The 18286-nt window shown below is 47.3% G+C and overlaps 1 protein-coding gene across 2 annotated transcripts; it reads left to right on the top strand.

Moving 5' to 3' along the window:
• Positions 1–215: 215 nt before the first annotated feature.
• LOC311309927 (alpha-2-macroglobulin-like) lies at positions 216–17438 on the top strand. Of its 2 annotated transcripts, none has more exons than XM_084439278.1 (36): positions 216–347; positions 523–703; positions 1456–1612; positions 1782–1834; positions 3796–3816; positions 4242–4407; positions 4914–4998; positions 5466–5601; positions 5894–6011; positions 6265–6374; positions 6505–6675; positions 6768–7001; positions 7541–7604; positions 8411–8556; positions 8920–9069; positions 9305–9448; positions 9830–9920; positions 10150–10300; positions 10860–11085; positions 11285–11411; positions 11741–11862; positions 12361–12418; positions 12578–12655; positions 12870–13046; positions 13596–13671; positions 13794–13950; positions 14085–14159; positions 14311–14473; positions 14673–14860; positions 15426–15641; positions 15899–16023; positions 16341–16431; positions 16558–16626; positions 16740–16845; positions 16965–17006; positions 17151–17438. In XM_084439278.1, exons 1-36 carry the CDS (start codon positions 262–264, stop codon positions 17156–17158), a joined length of 4368 nt encoding a protein of 1455 aa, XP_084295404.1. In that variant the 5' UTR covers positions 216–261; the 3' UTR covers positions 17159–17438. The 2 variants fall into 2 exon arrangements, with proteins under 2 accessions (XP_084295404.1, XP_084295403.1); XM_084439277.1 differs by having other exon boundaries at positions 12575–12655.
• The last annotated feature ends 848 nt before the right edge of the window (positions 17439–18286 follow it).

Here is an 18286-nt window from a genome sequence, read left to right as displayed (position 1 = left end):
GCTATACAAATAAAGCTTTGATTGATTGATTGATTGATTATTGCAGCTCTCAGAAGAGCCTTTGGACTGTAGCCAAAGTTCATGATGCTGGTCTGTACTGCTCAGTGTGCTGCAAGCCCCAGGTATTGACACAAGCCTGTTAATGATTGGTGCTCCTGACTCCTCCGGGGCTGTATAAGTACCTCTGCTCATCCCTCAGCTCAGTGTGCTGTAGGAGTTGTGTGTGACCAGTTTTACACAGGCGACACAGCAGCTTCAGATATGGTTGTTCCTGGGGTATCGATGTGGAGGTGGATGCTGCTGGCCTCGCTCCTCCTGCTGGCCGTCGGTCAGGAAACCCCAAAGCCGTGAGTAAACCTGCACTCTTAAAGATACCAGGCATAACAGTACTCTACCCTTTATGCTACAGTAGTCACCAAATAATAGATACTTTAAGCCAACATGTCTGTGTGCATGTCTGTGTGTGTGTGTGTGTGTGTGTGTGTGTGTGTGTGTGTGTGTGTGTGTGTCTTCTCCCTGCAGGGCTTACATGGTGGCCATCCCTGCGGTGATCCCAGCCGGCTCTGAGGCCCAGTTGTGCGCCAGCCTCCTGAGGCCCAGCGAGACTCTGGTCATGACCATCTCTCTGCTGTCCGAGGGGCAGAACCGGATCCTCCTCCAGGAGACCTCTGACCAGGAGTTCCACCGCTGCTTCCAGTTCCAGGTCAGTCCAGCAGCCATGCTGTTCTCATTGGAGCACAGACTCTCTGGCCAGGCCACCTGTTGCTTCTCCTCCACTGCATCTTCTGAGTGCCGTGTTTTTGGTCGTATCAATGTAAATGGTTAATGGACTGCACTTATATAGCGCTTTTATCCAAAGCGCTTTACAATGGCCTCTCATTCACCCATTCACACAACAATGGAGGCAGCTGCCATGCAAGGTGGTAGTCTGCTCATTGGGAGCTATTTGGGGTTCAGTGTCCTGTCCAAGGACACTTTGACATGTGGACAGGAGGAGCCGGGATTCGAACCGCCGACCTTAGGGTCATTGAACGACCCGCTCTACCTCCTGAGCCGCAGCCGCCCGAATGTGATCTGGTGAAATCTATCTGGTTCTGAATATGTGCTGTTTTTTGATTGACTCTCTTTCTCTCTCTCTCTCTTTCCCTCTCTCTCTCTCTCTCTCTCTCTCTCTCTGTCTCTCTCTCTCTCCCCCCTCTCTCTCTTTCTCTCTCTCTCTTTTTCTCTGTCTCTCTCTCTGTCTCTCTCTCTCTCTCCCCTCTCTCTCTCTCTGTCTCTCTCTCTTTCTCTCTGTCTCTCTCTCTCTATCTCTCTCTCTCTCACTCCCCCCCCTCTCTCCCTCTCTCTATCTCTCTCTCTCTCACTCCCCCCCCTCTCTCTCTCTCTCTTTCTCTCTCTCTCTCTCTCTCTTTCTCTCTCTCTTTCTCTCTCTCTCTCTCTCTCTCTTCCTGATAGGCTCCAGTAGTGCAGGAGGAGAAGGTGCAGAACTTCAAGGTGGAGGTTCGAGGTGAAGCGTTTTCATCGACAGAGGAGAGGAAAGTCATGATTAGACCCTATGGTCCCCTGACATTCATCCAGACAGACAAACCCATCTACATCCCAGGACAGACAGGTGATTTGTCCAGTGAACATGTCTCCTGTGTCAAACTATTGACAAAGCCAAGACAATCATATGTCAAACAAAAGAAAGAAAAGTTCATCCACCATTGTACTGTATCTGTTTAGAGCAGTTTTGGATGCTTTATATCATCTGAAGAGTCTGTTCCCCTATTTCTCTGCAGTGCATTTCAGAGTGGTAACATTGGACACTAGCTTCAGACCGGTCAATCAGCAGGTGAGTGTTTGATGTGGACCTCCGACCCCTCTGTTTACACAGAGCTCTGTTTGGACGACCCCTCGATAACTAGTCCCTTCCTCTGCTAGCCAGCAGGATCATAAGTGTGTGACCACTGTGTGAGCAATATCAATCAGATAAACATGTAAAGATACTGCATCTGTATTGTCAGAAATGCTGCTTTTGTACAGGCTTTTGTACAGTGAGACAAAACCTTTCATTATCCAACACTGCTATGACTGACTGGGCATCCTCCATGAACATCTAGGCATTCTGTAACTCTATAGTACTGCTCTTTAGCCTGCCTTGTCTGTTTGATCAGGCTACACAAACAGCTCAGAGTTGCAGCTGTAACCGTACGGTACGTGTCAGGGCTAAAGTACAGCAGAGCCCCTTGAAAAATAAATCTATAGAACCAGAAGTCATGACACTGTTCCTGACCATATGACCCCCCCCCCCCCCCCCAGAGAACACCATGAGATACCCCCCACACCCCAGAGAGCAACATTATGTAATCTAGGAAGCTCATGTTGTTTAGATCATTTAGACATTTAGACAGTGGAGATGTACTGTAGATGTATCTCCTTGAGACATCAGTATAAAGATGGTGTGAATATCAGACCAGTTGACTGACAGAGACACATACACTAGTGCAGTGATTCTCAACCGGGGGATCCCAAGAACATTAATGAATCACACAATCCTTTCTCTAAATGCTTTCCTAGAGATCTACTGTAATGTATCTAAACAATTATTTGTGAAAATGACAGACAATAAATAAGCAGGTTTGTTTTTGCCTAATAAAATCTCATCAAAACTGACTTTTTCACGGCAATTATGATACAATGTCATAGATGGTAGACTAGTGGACAACTATAGATAGTAGACTAGTGGACAATTTTAGATAGTAGACTAGTGGACAACTATAGATAGTAGACTAGTGGACAACTATAGATAGTAGACTAGTGGACAACTATGGATAGTAGACTAGTGGACAATTTTAGATAGTAGACTAGTGGACAACTATAGATAGTAGACTAGTGGACAACTATAGATAGTAGACTAGTGGACAACTATAGATAGTAGACTAGTGGACAACTATAGATAGTAGACTAGTGGACAACTATAGATAGTAGACTAGTGGACAACTATAGATAGTAGACTAGTGGACAACTATAGATAGTAGAATAGTGGACAACTATGGATAGTAGACTAGTGGACAACTATGGATAGTAGACTAGTGGACAATTTTAGATAGTAGACTAGTGGACAACTATAGATAGTAGACTAGTGGACAACTATAGATAGTAGACTAGTGGACAACTATAGATAGTAGACTAGTGGACAACTATGGATAGTAGACTAGTGGACAACTATGGATAGTAGACTAGTGGACAACTATGGATAGTAGACTAGTGGACAACTATGGATAGTAGACTAGTGGACAACTATGGATAGTAGACTAGTGGACAATTTTAGATAGTAGACTAGTGGACAATTTTAGATAGTAGACTAGTGGACAACTATAGATAGTAGACTAGTGGACAACTATAGATAGTAGACTAGTGGACAACTATAGATAGTAGACTAGTGGACAACTATGGATAGTAGACTAGTGGACAACAATAGATAGTAGACTAGTGGACAACTATGGATGGCTGGCAGACTAGTGGACAACTGTGGATGTAGACTAGTGGACAACCATAGATGGAAGACGAGTAAGGCTGTCATAGATAGACTAGTCTAGTCTAGTACTGCAGAGGGCAGCTTAATGTTGATCCTCTGCATCAGTACTCTGATTCAGTACTGGTATTGTGTCATGCGCCGACAGATTTTCCTCACCAGCTAAAATATCCCACATGCCTCCCACCACCATTCTGTTCTCTGGTAATACTTCAGAAGGTTGTCGTTCTGAAGGGATTTTAAATGTAACTCTTCTGCTTTGTGTTTGCTCTTCACAGTACGACGTCATAGAGGTGGAGGTAAGATAGTCTCCAGTCCTTTACTTGATAATGACAGGCACATTGGTCATCATCCACCTTTCATGTACATCATCCAAATACATCATCCATGACAGGTATTGTAGTAAAAGGAACTGTTGAACACTTTCAGAACTTTTGAATAAGATATGTTATGTGGCTTCTAGCAGACAGTGGCACACTGAGCTGTCATCCATATCCATCATCCATGTGCACTACCCCCCCCCCCCCCCAGCTGTTCCTCAGCTCTACCTCCCTGCCACCCCCCCCCCCCCCCCCCCCCCCCCAGCCCATACTCAGCTGTTTCTCAGCATTACCAGGGACATCAATCATTGATATATGTCTTTCTATCAGTCTTATTTTCCCCAATTCTAAACTTGAATTCTAACTGTAATTTTCATGTCTTTCACATCCTGTCACTTAACCAGGATGTGAATTCCAACAGGATTGGACAGTGGATCAACACGACATCCAATGGCAAAATACTGCAGCTTTCTCACCCGTTGAACTCCGAAGCTCCCAAAGGAAGTTATTATGTTGTTGTGGTTATTGGTGAAAAGAGAATCTATCACAGCTTCAAGGTAGAGAAGTATGGTGAGTTGTGCTACTTGACCTTTAACCTGGATGGCAGTCTGCTTGAGTTCCCAGGCTGATGTAGTGGAGTAGGTGGTTTAGAACTACACTATCCTGAACTCAGTTTGCCCTGAGAGATTGTCATTCTGAAACCATGAGGATATCCTTTTAACATAATGGCAGATATTTGAGTTAGCGTGCAGAAAACCAAGGTTCAATCCAAAATCAAGACACTGACCCTGCCTGGTACTCTCTGTGTTCAGTTGACCCTACCTGGTACTCTCTGTGTTCAGTTGACCCTGCCTGGTACTCTCTGCGTTCAGTTGACCCTGCCTGGTACTCTGTGTTCAGTTGACCCTGCCTGGTACTCTCTGTGTTCAGTTGACCCTGCCTGGTACTCTGTGTTCAGTTGACCCTGCCTGGTACTCTCTGCGTTCAGTTGACCCTGCCTGGTACTCTCTGTGTTCAGTTGACCCTGCCTGGTACTCTGTGTTCAGTTGACCCTGCCTGGTACTCTCTGTGTTCAGTTTTGCCAAAGTTTGACATCAAGCTGAAGATGGAAGAGAGCATCAGCATTGTTCAAGAGCAATTCAAAGCTGAAGTGTGTGCCACGTAAGTCTTCCTCATCACAGTTAAGCAATGTTTGATTGATTGATTGATTGATTGATTGATTGATTATGGATTGAGTAAAAATCATTTGATATACAAGACAACAATAACACAACACATTACTTAATGACCCAAACAAAAACAAAACAAAATTATGGATTAAGATCATTTAAGAAAAAAACAGGATAAAGTAGGCTAGATTTAGGCTTTCTTAACTGGTCACCTTAGTCCAGAGATACCTCAAAGAAGGGGGTTAACACTGAATGTTAACACTTTATCTTTAAGTGTACATGTATTACTCCATAGCAATACCTGTAATAATAACATTGTAGTTGCATAAGAGCTGCCATGTCACTATAAACTGCTTATCTGAACACCCATGAGGTGGGATTTATACAGGTTTGAATGGGCTGTCAGAATAGTTTGACCTCAGACGTTTAAGGTTGTTGTTACGCGTGTTCTGCTGCCAGGTACACGTATGGCCAGCCAGTCCCTGGAACAGTGGAAATGGAGATCTGCAGACCGCTGAACCAACACTTGTTTAGACCTGAAGATTTTACAGAAACCCTAGAGATCACTGCCCCCTGTCACATAGAGGCCACGCAGGTATGTACAGGACTGTATACGGTGCTGTATGTAGCAGAGTAGCTTTGCCTGCAACCAGAAAAGCACAAATATCACCCTTGGACTTCTGGGAATTCCTGTTTTAACTAGCGGTCTGATATTTGGGTTGCCATGCAGAGTCTTGGCGGTCAAAGGGGTAGTTAATCCTCAGTTGCTGTGTCTGCTTTCCTTAAGCCGGACTCATCAGGACCAGCTGTGGCCGGCACACAGTAATACTATGTCTGTGTGACTGTATGATGCTGCAGATACAAGCCCAGTTTTGCTCTGTTCTCAGTTGGACAAGACTGGCTGTGGCTCTTATGTCTTCAACATGTCAACCTTCACAAAGATGGACCAGAAGGCTGTCAGAGACACACTCATACTCAGCGCCAAGGTAGAGGAGGAGGGGACAGGTGAGCACTGATGACTTGGTCTTTTCATACAACAGTGTTACTATATTGTATTATGTACAACACTGTATTACTACATTGTATTACTACTTCTTTTATTTTATTTTTTTTACACTATACTGTATTAGTGCACTGTATTTATTTCTACACTATTCTACAGTTCACTCTAGAGCACTTTCATCTTGTGGTTTTAGAAACACTCAGGGTTTGTCCACTTTGTCCACTGGTGCTGTTCTAACATGTCTCCCCTTGACAGGTATAACAAGCCACCAGGTGAAACATATTGAACTTTCATATGTGAGGGGAACACACACGTTTATCGAAACACCAAAGGTTTTCGAGCGTGGAGCAATAGTCCAGGGCAAGGTAAATACAAATAGGATTTATTCAAATGACAGATTACTTCCATTAAGTGTAAACTATGAAGTGTCATTCTAAGGCTTGTTACTGAGGTAACAAAGACCTTACATCCAGCACCGTATCTTCCCCCGCTCAGGTTAAAGTGGTCCACCTCAACAACAGCCCCATAACTGACCAGGTGGTCTACCTGTTTGAGGGGGAGCAGTGGTCCCCACGCCTTTTACAGAATCTGACCACTGACAGAGATGGCATCGCCACTTTCACCCTCAACACAACGGACTTCCGTGAAGACGATATTAAGCTGATAGTAAGATCAAGTCTTTCTAGCTTTTTGAAAGACAGTCTTGCCAGGAGTGGAAGTAGTGTTTAAATAATGCTTTTTTATTTATTTTTTTACAGGCAAGTGCCACAAGAAAAGTTGAATATTATGGATATAGGTCTCCCTACTTTAAAACAGGAGTACACACACTGTCTATGATCCAGCCCACCTCAGCCGACAGCAAAACAATCAGCTTTCTGGCCATTCAGAAGAAAGACGAACCTCTGCCTTGTGGGGGAAAAGAGATGATCACCGTCAAATACACCCTGGTTGGTGAGACAGTCACCAGGGGCTCTGTGGATTTAATATACCTGGTGAGTCAGACCAGGAAACACCTGGAGATCCTAACTCTGCCCCCACCCTCACCCTCACCCTCACCCTGCCCTCCCCTCCCCTCCCCTCCCCTCCCCTCCCCTCCCCTCCCCTCCCCTCCCCTCCCCTCCCCTCCCCTCCCCTCCCCTCCCCTCCCCTCCCCTCCCCTCCCCTCCCCCTCACCCTAACCCTGCCCCCACCCTCACCCTAACCCTGCCCTCCCCCTCACCCTAACCCTGCCCTCCCCATCACCCTAATCCTGCCCCCACCCTCCCCCTCACCCTAACCCTGCCCTCCCCCTCACCCTGCCCTCCCCCTCACCCTAACCCTGCCCCCACCCTCAGAGGATGTCTTGCTCTTCCCCTCAGTGTGTGTTGTAGAATATGTAGGGGTGGGACTTATGCGCCCCCCCCCCCCCCCCCATTTCTCTCTGTAAAGCGCATTGTGTTGCCTCTGTGTATGAAATGTGCTATACAAATAAAGTTTGATTTGATTTGATTTGATTTGTGTAAACAGCTGCTCTCCACTCTCCCTCTTCCAGGCGTTATCCAGGGGCGTCATCGTGCAGCAGGGACACATGAAGGTGGAGTTTGGGGACAGTCCTGGTGAGTAAAGAGGAGTAGGATTGTTCCAGGTGAGGAGGAGGAGGAGAAGGATAGCCCTGCTGTATGAAGAGGAGGAGTAGGATTGTTCCAGGTGAGGAGAACGAGGAGTAGAATTAGGATAGTCCTGGTGAGTAAAGAGGTGGAGGATTGTTCCAGGTGAGGAGGAGAAGGAGGAGGATAGTCCTGGTGTGTGAAGAGGAGGAGTAGGATTGTTCCATGTGAGGAGGAGGACGACAAGGAGGAGTAGGATAGTCCTAGTGAGTAAAGAGGAGTCGGATTGTTCCAGGCGAGGAGGAGGAGAAGTAAGATAGTCCTGGTGAGTAAAGAGGAGTCGGATTGTTCCAGGTGAGGAGGAGGAGGAGTAGGATAGTCCTGGTGAGTAAAGAGGAGCAGGATTGTTCCAGGCGAGGAGGAGGAGGAGTAGGATAGTCCTGGTGAGTAAAGAGGAGTAGGATTGTTCCAGGCGAGGAGGAGGAGGAGTAGGATAGTCCTGGTGAGTAAATAGGAGCAGGATCGTTCCAGGTGAGGAGGAGGAGTAGGATAGTCCTGGTGAGTAAAGAGGAGTAGGATTGTTCCAGGCGAGGAGAAGGAGGAGGAGGAGTAGGATAGTCCTGGTGAGTAAAGAGGAGCAGGATTGTTCCAGGTGAGGAGGAGGAGTAGGATAGTCCTGGTGAGTAAAGAGGAGCAGGATTGTTCCAGGTGAGGAGGAGGAGGATAGTCCCTGTTAGTGAGGAGGAGTAGGATCGTCTTGGCTAGTGAGGAGGAGGGTCTGACTGGAAGGGTCTTGACCTACTGTGATGTTGTAGTGTCTGAGGGGGAGGTGACCTTCCAGCTGGGCGTGTCTCCGGAGATGGCTCCCCTCGTCCAGGTGCTGGTCTACAGCGTCCTGCCTAGTGAGAGCATCATTGCTCACAGCATGGACTTCCCCACCCAGAAATGCTTCAAACACAAGGTGAGTTTGTAATGTCAGATTAAAGAATGCATGTAGATACAAATGGTGACATGATATAGATTTGGTGTGTGTGTGTGTGTATGTGTGTGTGTGTGTGTGTGTATGTGTGTGTGTGTGTGCGTGTGTGCGTGCGTGCGTGGGTGTGTGTGTGTGTGTGTGTATGTATGTGTGTGTGTGTGTGTGTGTGTATGTGTGTGTGTGTGTGTGTGTGTGCGTGCGTGCGTGCGTGGGTGTGTGTGTGTGTGTGTGTATGTATGTGTGTGTTTGTGTGTGTGTGTGCGTGCGTGTGTGTGTGTATGTGTGAGTGTGTGTGTGTGTGTGTGTGTGTGTGTGTGTGTGTGTGTGTGTGTGTGTGTGTTTCAGGTGTCGGTGGCGTTCTCTCCGTCCAGAGCGATCCCGGGAGAGGAGAGCAGTCTGCAGGTGTTGGCCCAGCCGGGCTCCCTGTGTGGCCTCAGCGCCGTGGACCGCAGTGTCCTCATCATGGAGCCTGGGAAGCAGCTGGATGTGGACAAAGTAATAATAATAATAATAATAATAATAATAATTTTAAGCCTTTTTTTAAGGCTTTTTAGCCTAGGTAGTAACACCAGGACTCACACACTCAACACACTCAGAACTCTCAACACACTCAACGCACTCAGAATACCCAACACATTCAGAAGTCTGGTCTGCTGCTGGGCTGACAAACCTAATGGGTTCATGTCTGGTTTTCTGAGGGACCTCTGTCCTCCCTTCTGCTCCTCACTAGATATTTCAAATGCTGCCGGTCACAAAGGCAGATTCCCCTCCCTACGAGGTGAACGATCCTCAGAGCTGCCTCCACGTGCGTCCCAGGAGGTATGTGCTTCCCTACCCCGGCCGTGCCGACGAGGGCGCCTACGCCGTGTTTCAGGTACGTTCCTCCAGGGATTATTTCACCTTTATTCATACATGTTTGTCTTATTGAGGTAAATATATTTTGCCAGACAGACCTCTCCAAGATAGTACTGCACATCTGCCCCCTCCGGTTTTGGACTGAGAAAGTGTGGGGCTGTGTGTCTGTTCCTTCAGCCAGCTGGTCCTAGATGTAATGAGACCAGGACACTCCTGGCCCCCTGCCTCACTAACATAGTACAAGTTTAGTTTACTTTCGTTTACATATATTTAATAGGACAATGTGCACATGCATTAAATGTTTGCAAGAAACAAAAAGATGGCCGCACCAGATTTTGCTAAAAGCTTCATTCCATCTGTAGTCCTTAACAGGAGTAAGAAACATGATTGTTTTGTTTAGAGTTTGGGACTGAAGGTGGCAACAAACCTGTTGCTCAGAGAACCATCCTGCCTAAAGTACAAAGGAAGAGATTATTATCATCACAGTTATGGTGAGATTTTTCTTTGTATTGTGTGGTTTTCATAGAGCAGACATGCAGTTGGACGTAACAGAAGGACCTTAGAAGACATGAATGTTTCCTGTGGGCATGGCAATTATTTAGGGGAATAAATTCATTTATGAATACGTTTTAGTATTGTATTACTTTATATGGCATAAAATGTTTTTGTGTGTTTTTGCTGTTGTATAAAAACAGTATATGTTGTGTGTTTTTTCCACAGTGGGGAGGTATGGAGACAGTGGTCCTATAGCAATGGCCATTGATATGGCTGGAGCCGGTCCGAAAGGCTCTAGTTATGGTCCTCCTCCCCCAGTCCTGACAGTCCGAACCTTCTTCCCTGAGACCTGGATCTGGGACCTGGTGGAGGTGGGGTGAGTAGCACACAGCTGATACTCTTTATGCCGGATCAGACTACAGAATTTGTAGGCCGATTTATCCCCGATTCACCCCTCCCGACAATTGGAGGAGAAATCTGGTCTGGAACGTTGGTCGGGGCCGATGATCGGTCCAGATGATCTTGTATTGTGAGGGGTTCACAGAACCAATCTTAAACCTCCCGATCGGCTCGCAGACCCATCGGAGCGGCCCCGATAATATCAAACATGTTTGATATTTAAGATTATTACGTCCCGACTTTACAAGCGAGACAGCCAGACCAGTGGTTCGTTGCTCCCTCGGGCACGATAAGATCCTGTAGTGTGTGCTGGGACGTTATTTTCAAGGAACACACTTGCTGTGTGTGCTTGTTTGAGATGCGCAAGAAGAATATCTGTTAAGATTCTCCTTATGTGCGTGATGTAACCCGATTTCGAAATTGGTTAGGATTTGAAAAATCCTGTAGTGTGAGCTCGGCATTAGTGTTTCTGTCTTTCTACCATCTGACCTCTACTGTACATACGGTATATCACATCTTTCTATCTGTCTGTCCAGGGAGTCTGGCTCAGCAGATGTAGCCCTGACTGTCCCAGACACCATCACCACCTGGGAGATGGAGGCGTTCTGCCTGTCCCCTGGGGGCCTTGGCCTGGCTCCTCCCCAGCAGCTCAACGTCTTCCAGCCCTTCTTCCTGGAGCTCAGCCTGCCCTACTCCGTCATCCGGGGAGAGCTGTGTGAGCTGAAGGCCACCGTCTTCAACTACCTGCCCAGTTGCATCATGGTACTCTGTCTCTCTCTGATGATGTCACCACCTGACCACACCAGCAGGGTTCTAGAACTGGTTCCATGTTAATGTCAGTGGTTTAAATGTGCTTCTCCAGATAGACCTGGGTCTTATGGTTGGTTCTGTCAGGTGTTTCTTCTCCACAATTGAAGCAGCGTTCTCCTCCTGGACTCTCAGCGGTGTTGGTCTCTTGCAGGTGTCTGTGAGCCCAGCTCCCTCCTTGGACTACACTCTCACCCCCCTCACCGGTGTCCAGTACTCCTCCTGTCTGTGTGCTAACGGACGCAGCACCTTTAGCTGGACTATGGACCCCACAGTCCTGGGTGAGATACAGTACTAGCCTCCATCCAACCTCCATCCAACCTTCATCTAATCTCCATACTGTATAGCCTCCATAATCCTGCATACAATATTCATCCAACCTGTATCCAACATCTGAAATAGAATTTCCGACAACCTCCTTTGTACATTGTAATTTGTGTGCTTGTGTGTGTGGGTGTATGTGTATGTATGTGTGTGTGTGTGTGTATGTGTGTGCGTGCGTGTGTTTGTGTGAGTGGGTGTGTGTGGGTGTGTGTGTGTGTGCGTGCGTGCGTCTGTGTGTGTGCGTGCGTGTGTGTGCGTGTGTATGTGTGTGTGTGTGTGTGTGTAGGGTCTTTGAACGTGTCTGTGACTGCGGAGGCTGTGCCGTCTCATGCTAGCTGTGACAATGGCATCGTCAGTGTACCAGAGAGAGGCCGCATCGATGTGGTGACACGCAGCCTCCTGGTGAAGGTGGGTCAGAACCATGGGTCAGAACAGGAAATGGAAGGTTCTGGGTGTCAAGTAGCCTGCTAGTTATAGTGTTGGACCAGTAACCGAAAGGTCAAGCCCAGTAGTTGAAAAATCCATTGATGTGCCCCTTAGCAACTTACTGTAACACTAATTGTTCCTGTAAATCACTCTGGATTAGAGTGTCTATTAAAGGACTAGAATGTAAAATATAAATCAAATCTCTGATCTGGGATCAGTGCAGCTCACATGACTACTGGTTTAACCAAGATGGAGACACTCCGCTGGTTGTCTCTCTGATTATGGCAGTTCTCTACATACCTTGCTGCTCTCCCTCTCTCCCTCCTTCCCTTTCTCTCTCTCTCCCTCTCTCCCTCCTTCCCTTTCTCTCTCTCTCCCTCTCTCCCTCCTTCCCTTTCTCTCTCTCTCCCTCTCTCCCTCCTTCTCTTTCTCTCCCTCTCCCTCTCTCCCTCCTTCTCTTTCTGTCTCCCTCTCTCCCAGGCTGAAGGAACTGAGAAGACAGACACCTACAACTGGCTGCTATGTCCATCAGGCAGTGGTCAGTGTTGTGCAGCGTTGACTGTGATTGAGTTGGTGATATCATCTCCGTGTCTTTAAGCTGCTAAGTGTGTGAGTAGATGTGGTGTGCTGGTCGTAACCCTCATTAAGGTCTGTCCTCTCCTCCGCTGGGCTCCTGCTGGTTCTCTGCTCCCAGGAGGAGTGACAGAGGAGGTCGACATCCAGCTGCCTAAGGTAGTGGTTGATGGATCTGCCAGAGCTTCTGTCTCAGTCCTGGGTAAGTATAGCAGACTAGTTCTCTGAGAGCTCCCAGTCCTTCATGGTGATGCTTGGTTAGGGTCATTTTATTAATAGGGAGACGGGATGCCGTGGTCTTTGCTTAGAGTACACTTAACTAAGATGAACGGAAGTCACACCACAAAGCCCTATGGGTACTGTAGTCCCTCTGCAGGAAGAGCCAGTGTTCCAGTAAGGTGTGTGTTTCGCTGCAGGAGATATCCTGGGCCGGGCCCTGCAGAACCTGGATGGGCTGCTGAAGATGCCCTATGGCTGTGGGGAGCAGAACATGGCCCTGCTGGCCCCCAACATTTACATCCTGGAGTATCTGAGCAACACCCAGCAGCTCACCTCAGCCATCCAGGAAAAGGCCAAGAACTTCCTCACCAGCGGTCAGACACCAGCTACCATCTGTCTGCTAACCCTGTCTGTCTGCTAACCCTGTCTGTCTGCTGACCCTGTCTGTCTGCTAACCCGGTCTGTCTACTGACCCTGTCTGTCTACTGACCCTGTCTGTCTGCTAACCCGGTCTGTCTACTGACCCTGTCTGTCTACTGACCCTGTCTGTCTGCTGACCCTATCTGTCTTCTGACCCTGTCTGTCTGCTGACCCTGTCTGTCTGCTAACCCTGTCTGTCTGCTGACCCTGTCTGTCTGCTAACCCTGTCTATCTGCTGACCCTGTCTGTCTGCTGTCCCTGTCTGTCTACTGACCCTGTCTGTCTGCTGACCCTGTCTGTCTGCTGACCCTGTCTGTCTGCTGTCCCTGTCTGTCTGCTGACACCTTCTTTCTTGAACCTTTCCTCAGAAGCTGTGTAGACTCTCCCTCTTTATAGCTTATAGGTCATCCTAGCTTTATAGACAATAGCTTCAGTACATCTCTGAATACATGGTTGTGTATATAGCACATTATAACCACTGACCTTCTAATCCCCATTGGCAGGGTACCAAAGGCAGCTGAACTACAAGCACTCTGACGGTGCCTACAGTACATTTGGACAAGGAGCTGGAAACACATGGTGAGCATTGATAGGGTCATTGTCAAGTCAAATATACGTACAGTATGACAGCATCCTGTTAGCTTCATGACAGAGCCAGTAGAATGCAGAGTCACCGAATTTCCTTCTCTGTCCCCCCCTAGGCTGACTGCCTTTGTCTTGAGGTCTTTTGGCAAAGCCAAGTCTTTCATCTATATTGATCCCAATACTATTGAGGAATCTAAGAAGTGGTTAGCAGATCATCAAAAACCCAATGGCTGTTTCCTCCGACTGGGAAAACTCTTCAACAACAGAATGAAGGTATTTCTGCTGAGGTGGATCAGGCAGACCGATGAGATGATGTCAGAGAGGCGTCCATGCTGGTCCAGTGTGCACATGTCAGTTAATTAATTAATCAATTAATTAATTAATCAATCATCCTGTTGTATCTGCAGGGAGGAGTGAGTGATGAGGTCACTCTCACTGCCTACATTACTGCTTCAATGCTGGAGCTCAACAAGTCAGTATCGGTGAGTAGGGACTCCCTGAACTTCCTGTAGTTGAGTGTGTATACTATTTATAAACTGTACAGTATGTGTCGACAGCAGCTAGAGACATCAAGACGATGCGAAGAGTAATGTAATGTTGCTGTGTCATGTTGTTGTTGTTGTTGTTGTATAGGATCCTGTTGTTGCCAACAGCCTGTCCTGCCTGAGGAACTCCAGCAGTGATATGAGCAACACCTACACCACAGCTCTGCTGGCCTACACCTTCACTCTGGCTGGGGACATGGAGACCCGGGCCACGCTTCTGAAGCACCTGGACAAGATGGCTTCCACCCAGGGTAAGCCCTGCTCTGCTGGCCTACTGCCCTCACCACTGCTGCTTCACACATATAACACTGTGTGTGTGTGTGTGTGTGTGTGTATGTGTGTGTGTGTGTGTGTGTGTGTGTGTGTGTGTGTGTGTGTGTGTGTGTGTGCGTGCGTGTGTGTGTGTGTGTGTGTCCGTGTGTGTGTATGTGTGTGTTCCTGCTTCCTCAGGGGGTCTTCACTGGTCCCAGTCTTCCTCCCCCTCGTCAGTCTCTTTGTCGGTAGAGATCAGCTCCTACGTGCTGCTGGCGACCCTCAGCTCCTCCTCTGTGTCGGCTGCAGACCAGGGTTATGCCTCCCGTATTGTCAGGTGGCTGGTCCGCCAGCAGAACGCCTACGGAGGCTTCTCCTCCACCCAGGTACACCCCAGCACCACAGAGGACACACCTGGCTGGGCGGTCCTGGTCACATGTTTACCTCCGCCCAGCGACAGCAGATCCGACTTACGGGGCGGATCCACAAGCCGCCCAAATGTGGCCGGCCATTCAGTTTTTGGACCAGGATTACGCAAAAACTATCAGACCGAATTTAGTGAAATTTGGTGGAGGGATGCAGCATGGGCCAACGTAGAACCCATTCAATTTGGGAGTGGATCTGAATCACAGGGCGGGTTCACGAGCCATTTGTTGGTTTATTTGTTTGTTGTAGGATTACACAAAAACTACCAGACCACCTTTCATGAAAATTGGTGGAGGGGTGTAGCATGGAACAATTTAGCACTCATTCAATTTTGGCGCACAAAATGCCATGAAAGCCACGAAATGCATTCAGGGGCGGAGGTCTGTGCTCTCTGAGCACCATTACTAGCTCCTGATTAATAGCCTGATAAACTGTGTGTGTGTGTGTGTGTGTGTGTGTGTGTGTGTGTGTGTGTGTGCGTGTTTGTGTGTGTGCGTGTTTGTGTGTGTGCGTGTGTGTGTGTAGGACACAGTGGTGGCACTCCAGGCCCTGGCTCGCTTCTCTTCTCTGGTGTTCAGTCCAGAGGGCTCCAGCTCAGTGTCAGTCCAGCCTCCAAGTGGGGAGGTGCAGCTCTTTGAAGTCAACCAGAGCAACAAGCTGCTCTACCAGGAGAGGGCGCTGCAGGCCCTGGCGGGGAGGTACCGCTTACAGGTTAAAGGCACTGCTTGTGCCTCAGTGCAGGTCAGTGGAGCAGAACCCACAGCTCTCCTACAGCTCATTGGCTGGCAACTATCTATTAAACATCTGGAGCATCTTCATTCACTCTGACCTACTTCGCAAGTTTTGTTTTTCTATCTTCCTTTGTGATAGACTATGAATCTCATGATGTCACAATCTTTGCAAGGCATTACGTTATTTGTGGCATTTCCTTCTAGCTTCTTATGATCTCTAGATGCCACCAGAGCAGATGATTGGCTAACTGGCTTCCTGCTTCCCAGGTGGCTGTTCACTACAACATCCCCACCCCTACTCAACGCTCTACACTCAGCATCCAGGTGACTCCTGAAGGACTCTGCAACTCCAACTCTATGAGGCCCAGACTCACCCTGAAGCTCCAGTCCAGGTAAGCAACGACAGCAGTCTGACAAGAGCAGACACCTTCCTCAGACAATAGAGGGACCTTCTGAGGAGGTCTGGGGATCAGGAAGCTCTCCTGTGTCACCTGGAGCTCCCCGAGTGGCTGTGGAGACTCAGCTGGGTATCCAGTACTGAGTCTAATCAGTCTAGTGTGTACCTAGTACTGTGTGTAGCCAGTCTAGTGTGTGGCTAGTACTGTGTTTATACTGTATTGTGAGTATCCAGTACTGTGTAACCATTTCTCTGTGTACCCAGTATGACATGAGGTACATTTATGTACTCCTGGTCTCTCTGCCTTCTCAGATATAGTGGAAAGGAGGCCACTACCAACATGGTTATAGTGGATCTGAAAATGCTGTCTGGGTTTGTCCCAGACCCAGAGTCTTTGAACAAGGTGAGTTCTAATCAGAACATTCCTTATTGTCCTGGGATGTGTTTTTTTGGTATAATTTAGGAACCATTTCAGAAACTTCCCCTGTCCTTTCAAGCTGGATATCCATCTCTCTGCTTGTCTTCACAGCTGAAGCACTCTCTCCTCGTCGACCGTGTTGAGACCAAGAATGACCATGTGATCATATACCTGAGAGAGGTGAGAATCTGACATTCTGGAACAGTAGCCTATACTGTACTGTATCCTGCTGTCGGTTGCTCCCACACGCCATGATGAGTCAAAATGAGAGCCATGCTTTGTCTCTCCACCAGTTGCCATCAGGCATTCCCATCAACCACTCCCTAGACATCATCCAGGAGCTCCCAGTCCAGAAGCTGAAACCAGCAGTGGTCAAGATCTACGACTACTACCAGCCAAGTAAGACAGCCTCAACTAGTCCGGTCATCCTCAACGACGCTGAACCAGTCTGGACCTCTCTAATTAGTCTTACTGAACACTGGTGTCCCTCTTCTAACCAAGCTCTCTGCTCCTCCCAGGTGACCAGGCGGAGGTAGAATATGTCTTCCCCTGTGCTACAGGTCAGTCTTTAAATCTGAAATGGATTTAATCTGCAAATGTTTGATTAAAACACATCCTCATACTCTGACATATAGCCTAGATGTAACTGAGTCTTGCTGGTTCATCCATGTTCAGCTGAATATGTGTTTGCTCTGCCTCTACAGATGAATGAAGACTGGATTTTATGGACGTCGTGCTTTAAAACGAGACTGTTGAGACATGCTTCAGCTCCTACCCATGATGTTGAAACCCTTTGTGGTGTGGGGTTCATTTTGATCAGAAATGTATCATTTCCAGGATTGAAATGTTTGTGGCATTAAGTCCTAGTTAGATCAAAGGCTGGTGTGCTGAAATATGTCAGATACATAGGATAAAAGACATCTACTTGCATCATGATTATACAAATCAGTATGGTATGATAATATGCAATCAAATAAACCTGTTCTTCCGCAAAAGCCAGTTTCTGCTTTGATGAATCTTGTGTGTGAAATCAGGAAAATTGATATTCAGTCAAATATTTCCCAATGGCACTGAGTGTTGCAAAAAAAATGCCAGGCTGTTTTCAGTCGTGACATCACTTCCGGATGAGAGTGCTGGACCAAGAATAACAAGAATATCAGATAGCAGGAGGTAAGCAGGACATATATAAATATAATATAAAAAATTCAATATAAAAAAAATACACAACGTTTGAGTAAGTCATTCTGTAGTATGTCATCCTCAAATCATTTGAGAATCCTCGTCTTGGCAATGCCTTTGAGCGCATCGGGCCATTCAACGATGCTGAGTCCATACGTGGAAACTAGGCAGCATACGCATACATTAGCCACTACACTAGCTAGTGTAGCTGTTGTATCTGTATGGCTTAACGTTAGCAAGCTATCAGCTATGCATTACCATTTCATTATATCGCTAGTCAGCCGACTGGCCACTGGATCCTAGGTTGTTTGTTTTTTGGTATAAATGTTCCTATAAGCTTGTAACAAATTAAGTTTAGCTTGCTGGCCAGCTGACGTTAGTCTTCAGTCAATATTACGACTTTATCAATCTCAATCTGCATCTCTACTGTAGATATTTCAAAACCTAGGTCACCTAGACATATGTCTGTAATTGATCTTATCGATGTACAGTAGTTTGTTACCGTTTTTACGTCGATGTGACACTTGACAGCCAGCTTGCTGCTAGCTAATACTGTCCTGTCACTGCAAGCTGTCACAACAAAGGATCTGCTGCAGATGCAAGAGGAAAACCCATTCTCCCATTTATTCTATATCCGCTGCATTATCCTTTGTTTGGACAG

This window comes from Borostomias antarcticus, assembly GCF_949987555.1.
Source record: "Borostomias antarcticus genome assembly, chromosome: 1".
Lineage (NCBI taxonomy): Eukaryota > Metazoa > Chordata > Actinopteri > Stomiiformes > Stomiidae > Borostomias > Borostomias antarcticus.
The sequence above is the reverse complement of the archived record's forward strand: the minus strand, read 5'-3'. Positions and strand labels throughout refer to the sequence as shown.

Excerpts from the sequence above, each read along its gene's own strand:
- LOC311309927 (XM_084439277.1), top strand. The coding sequence starts at position 262 with ATGGTTGTTCCTGGGGTATCGATGTGGAGGTGGATGCTGCTGGCCTCG. Across the intron at positions 6,676-6,767 it reads AAGACGATATTAAGCTGATA|GCAAGTGCCACAAGAAAAGT; the intron begins GTAAGATCAAGT and ends ATTTTTTTACAG. Across the intron at positions 7,605-8,410 it reads GGAGTTTGGGGACAGTCCTG|TGTCTGAGGGGGAGGTGACC; the intron begins GTGAGTAAAGAG and ends GTGATGTTGTAG.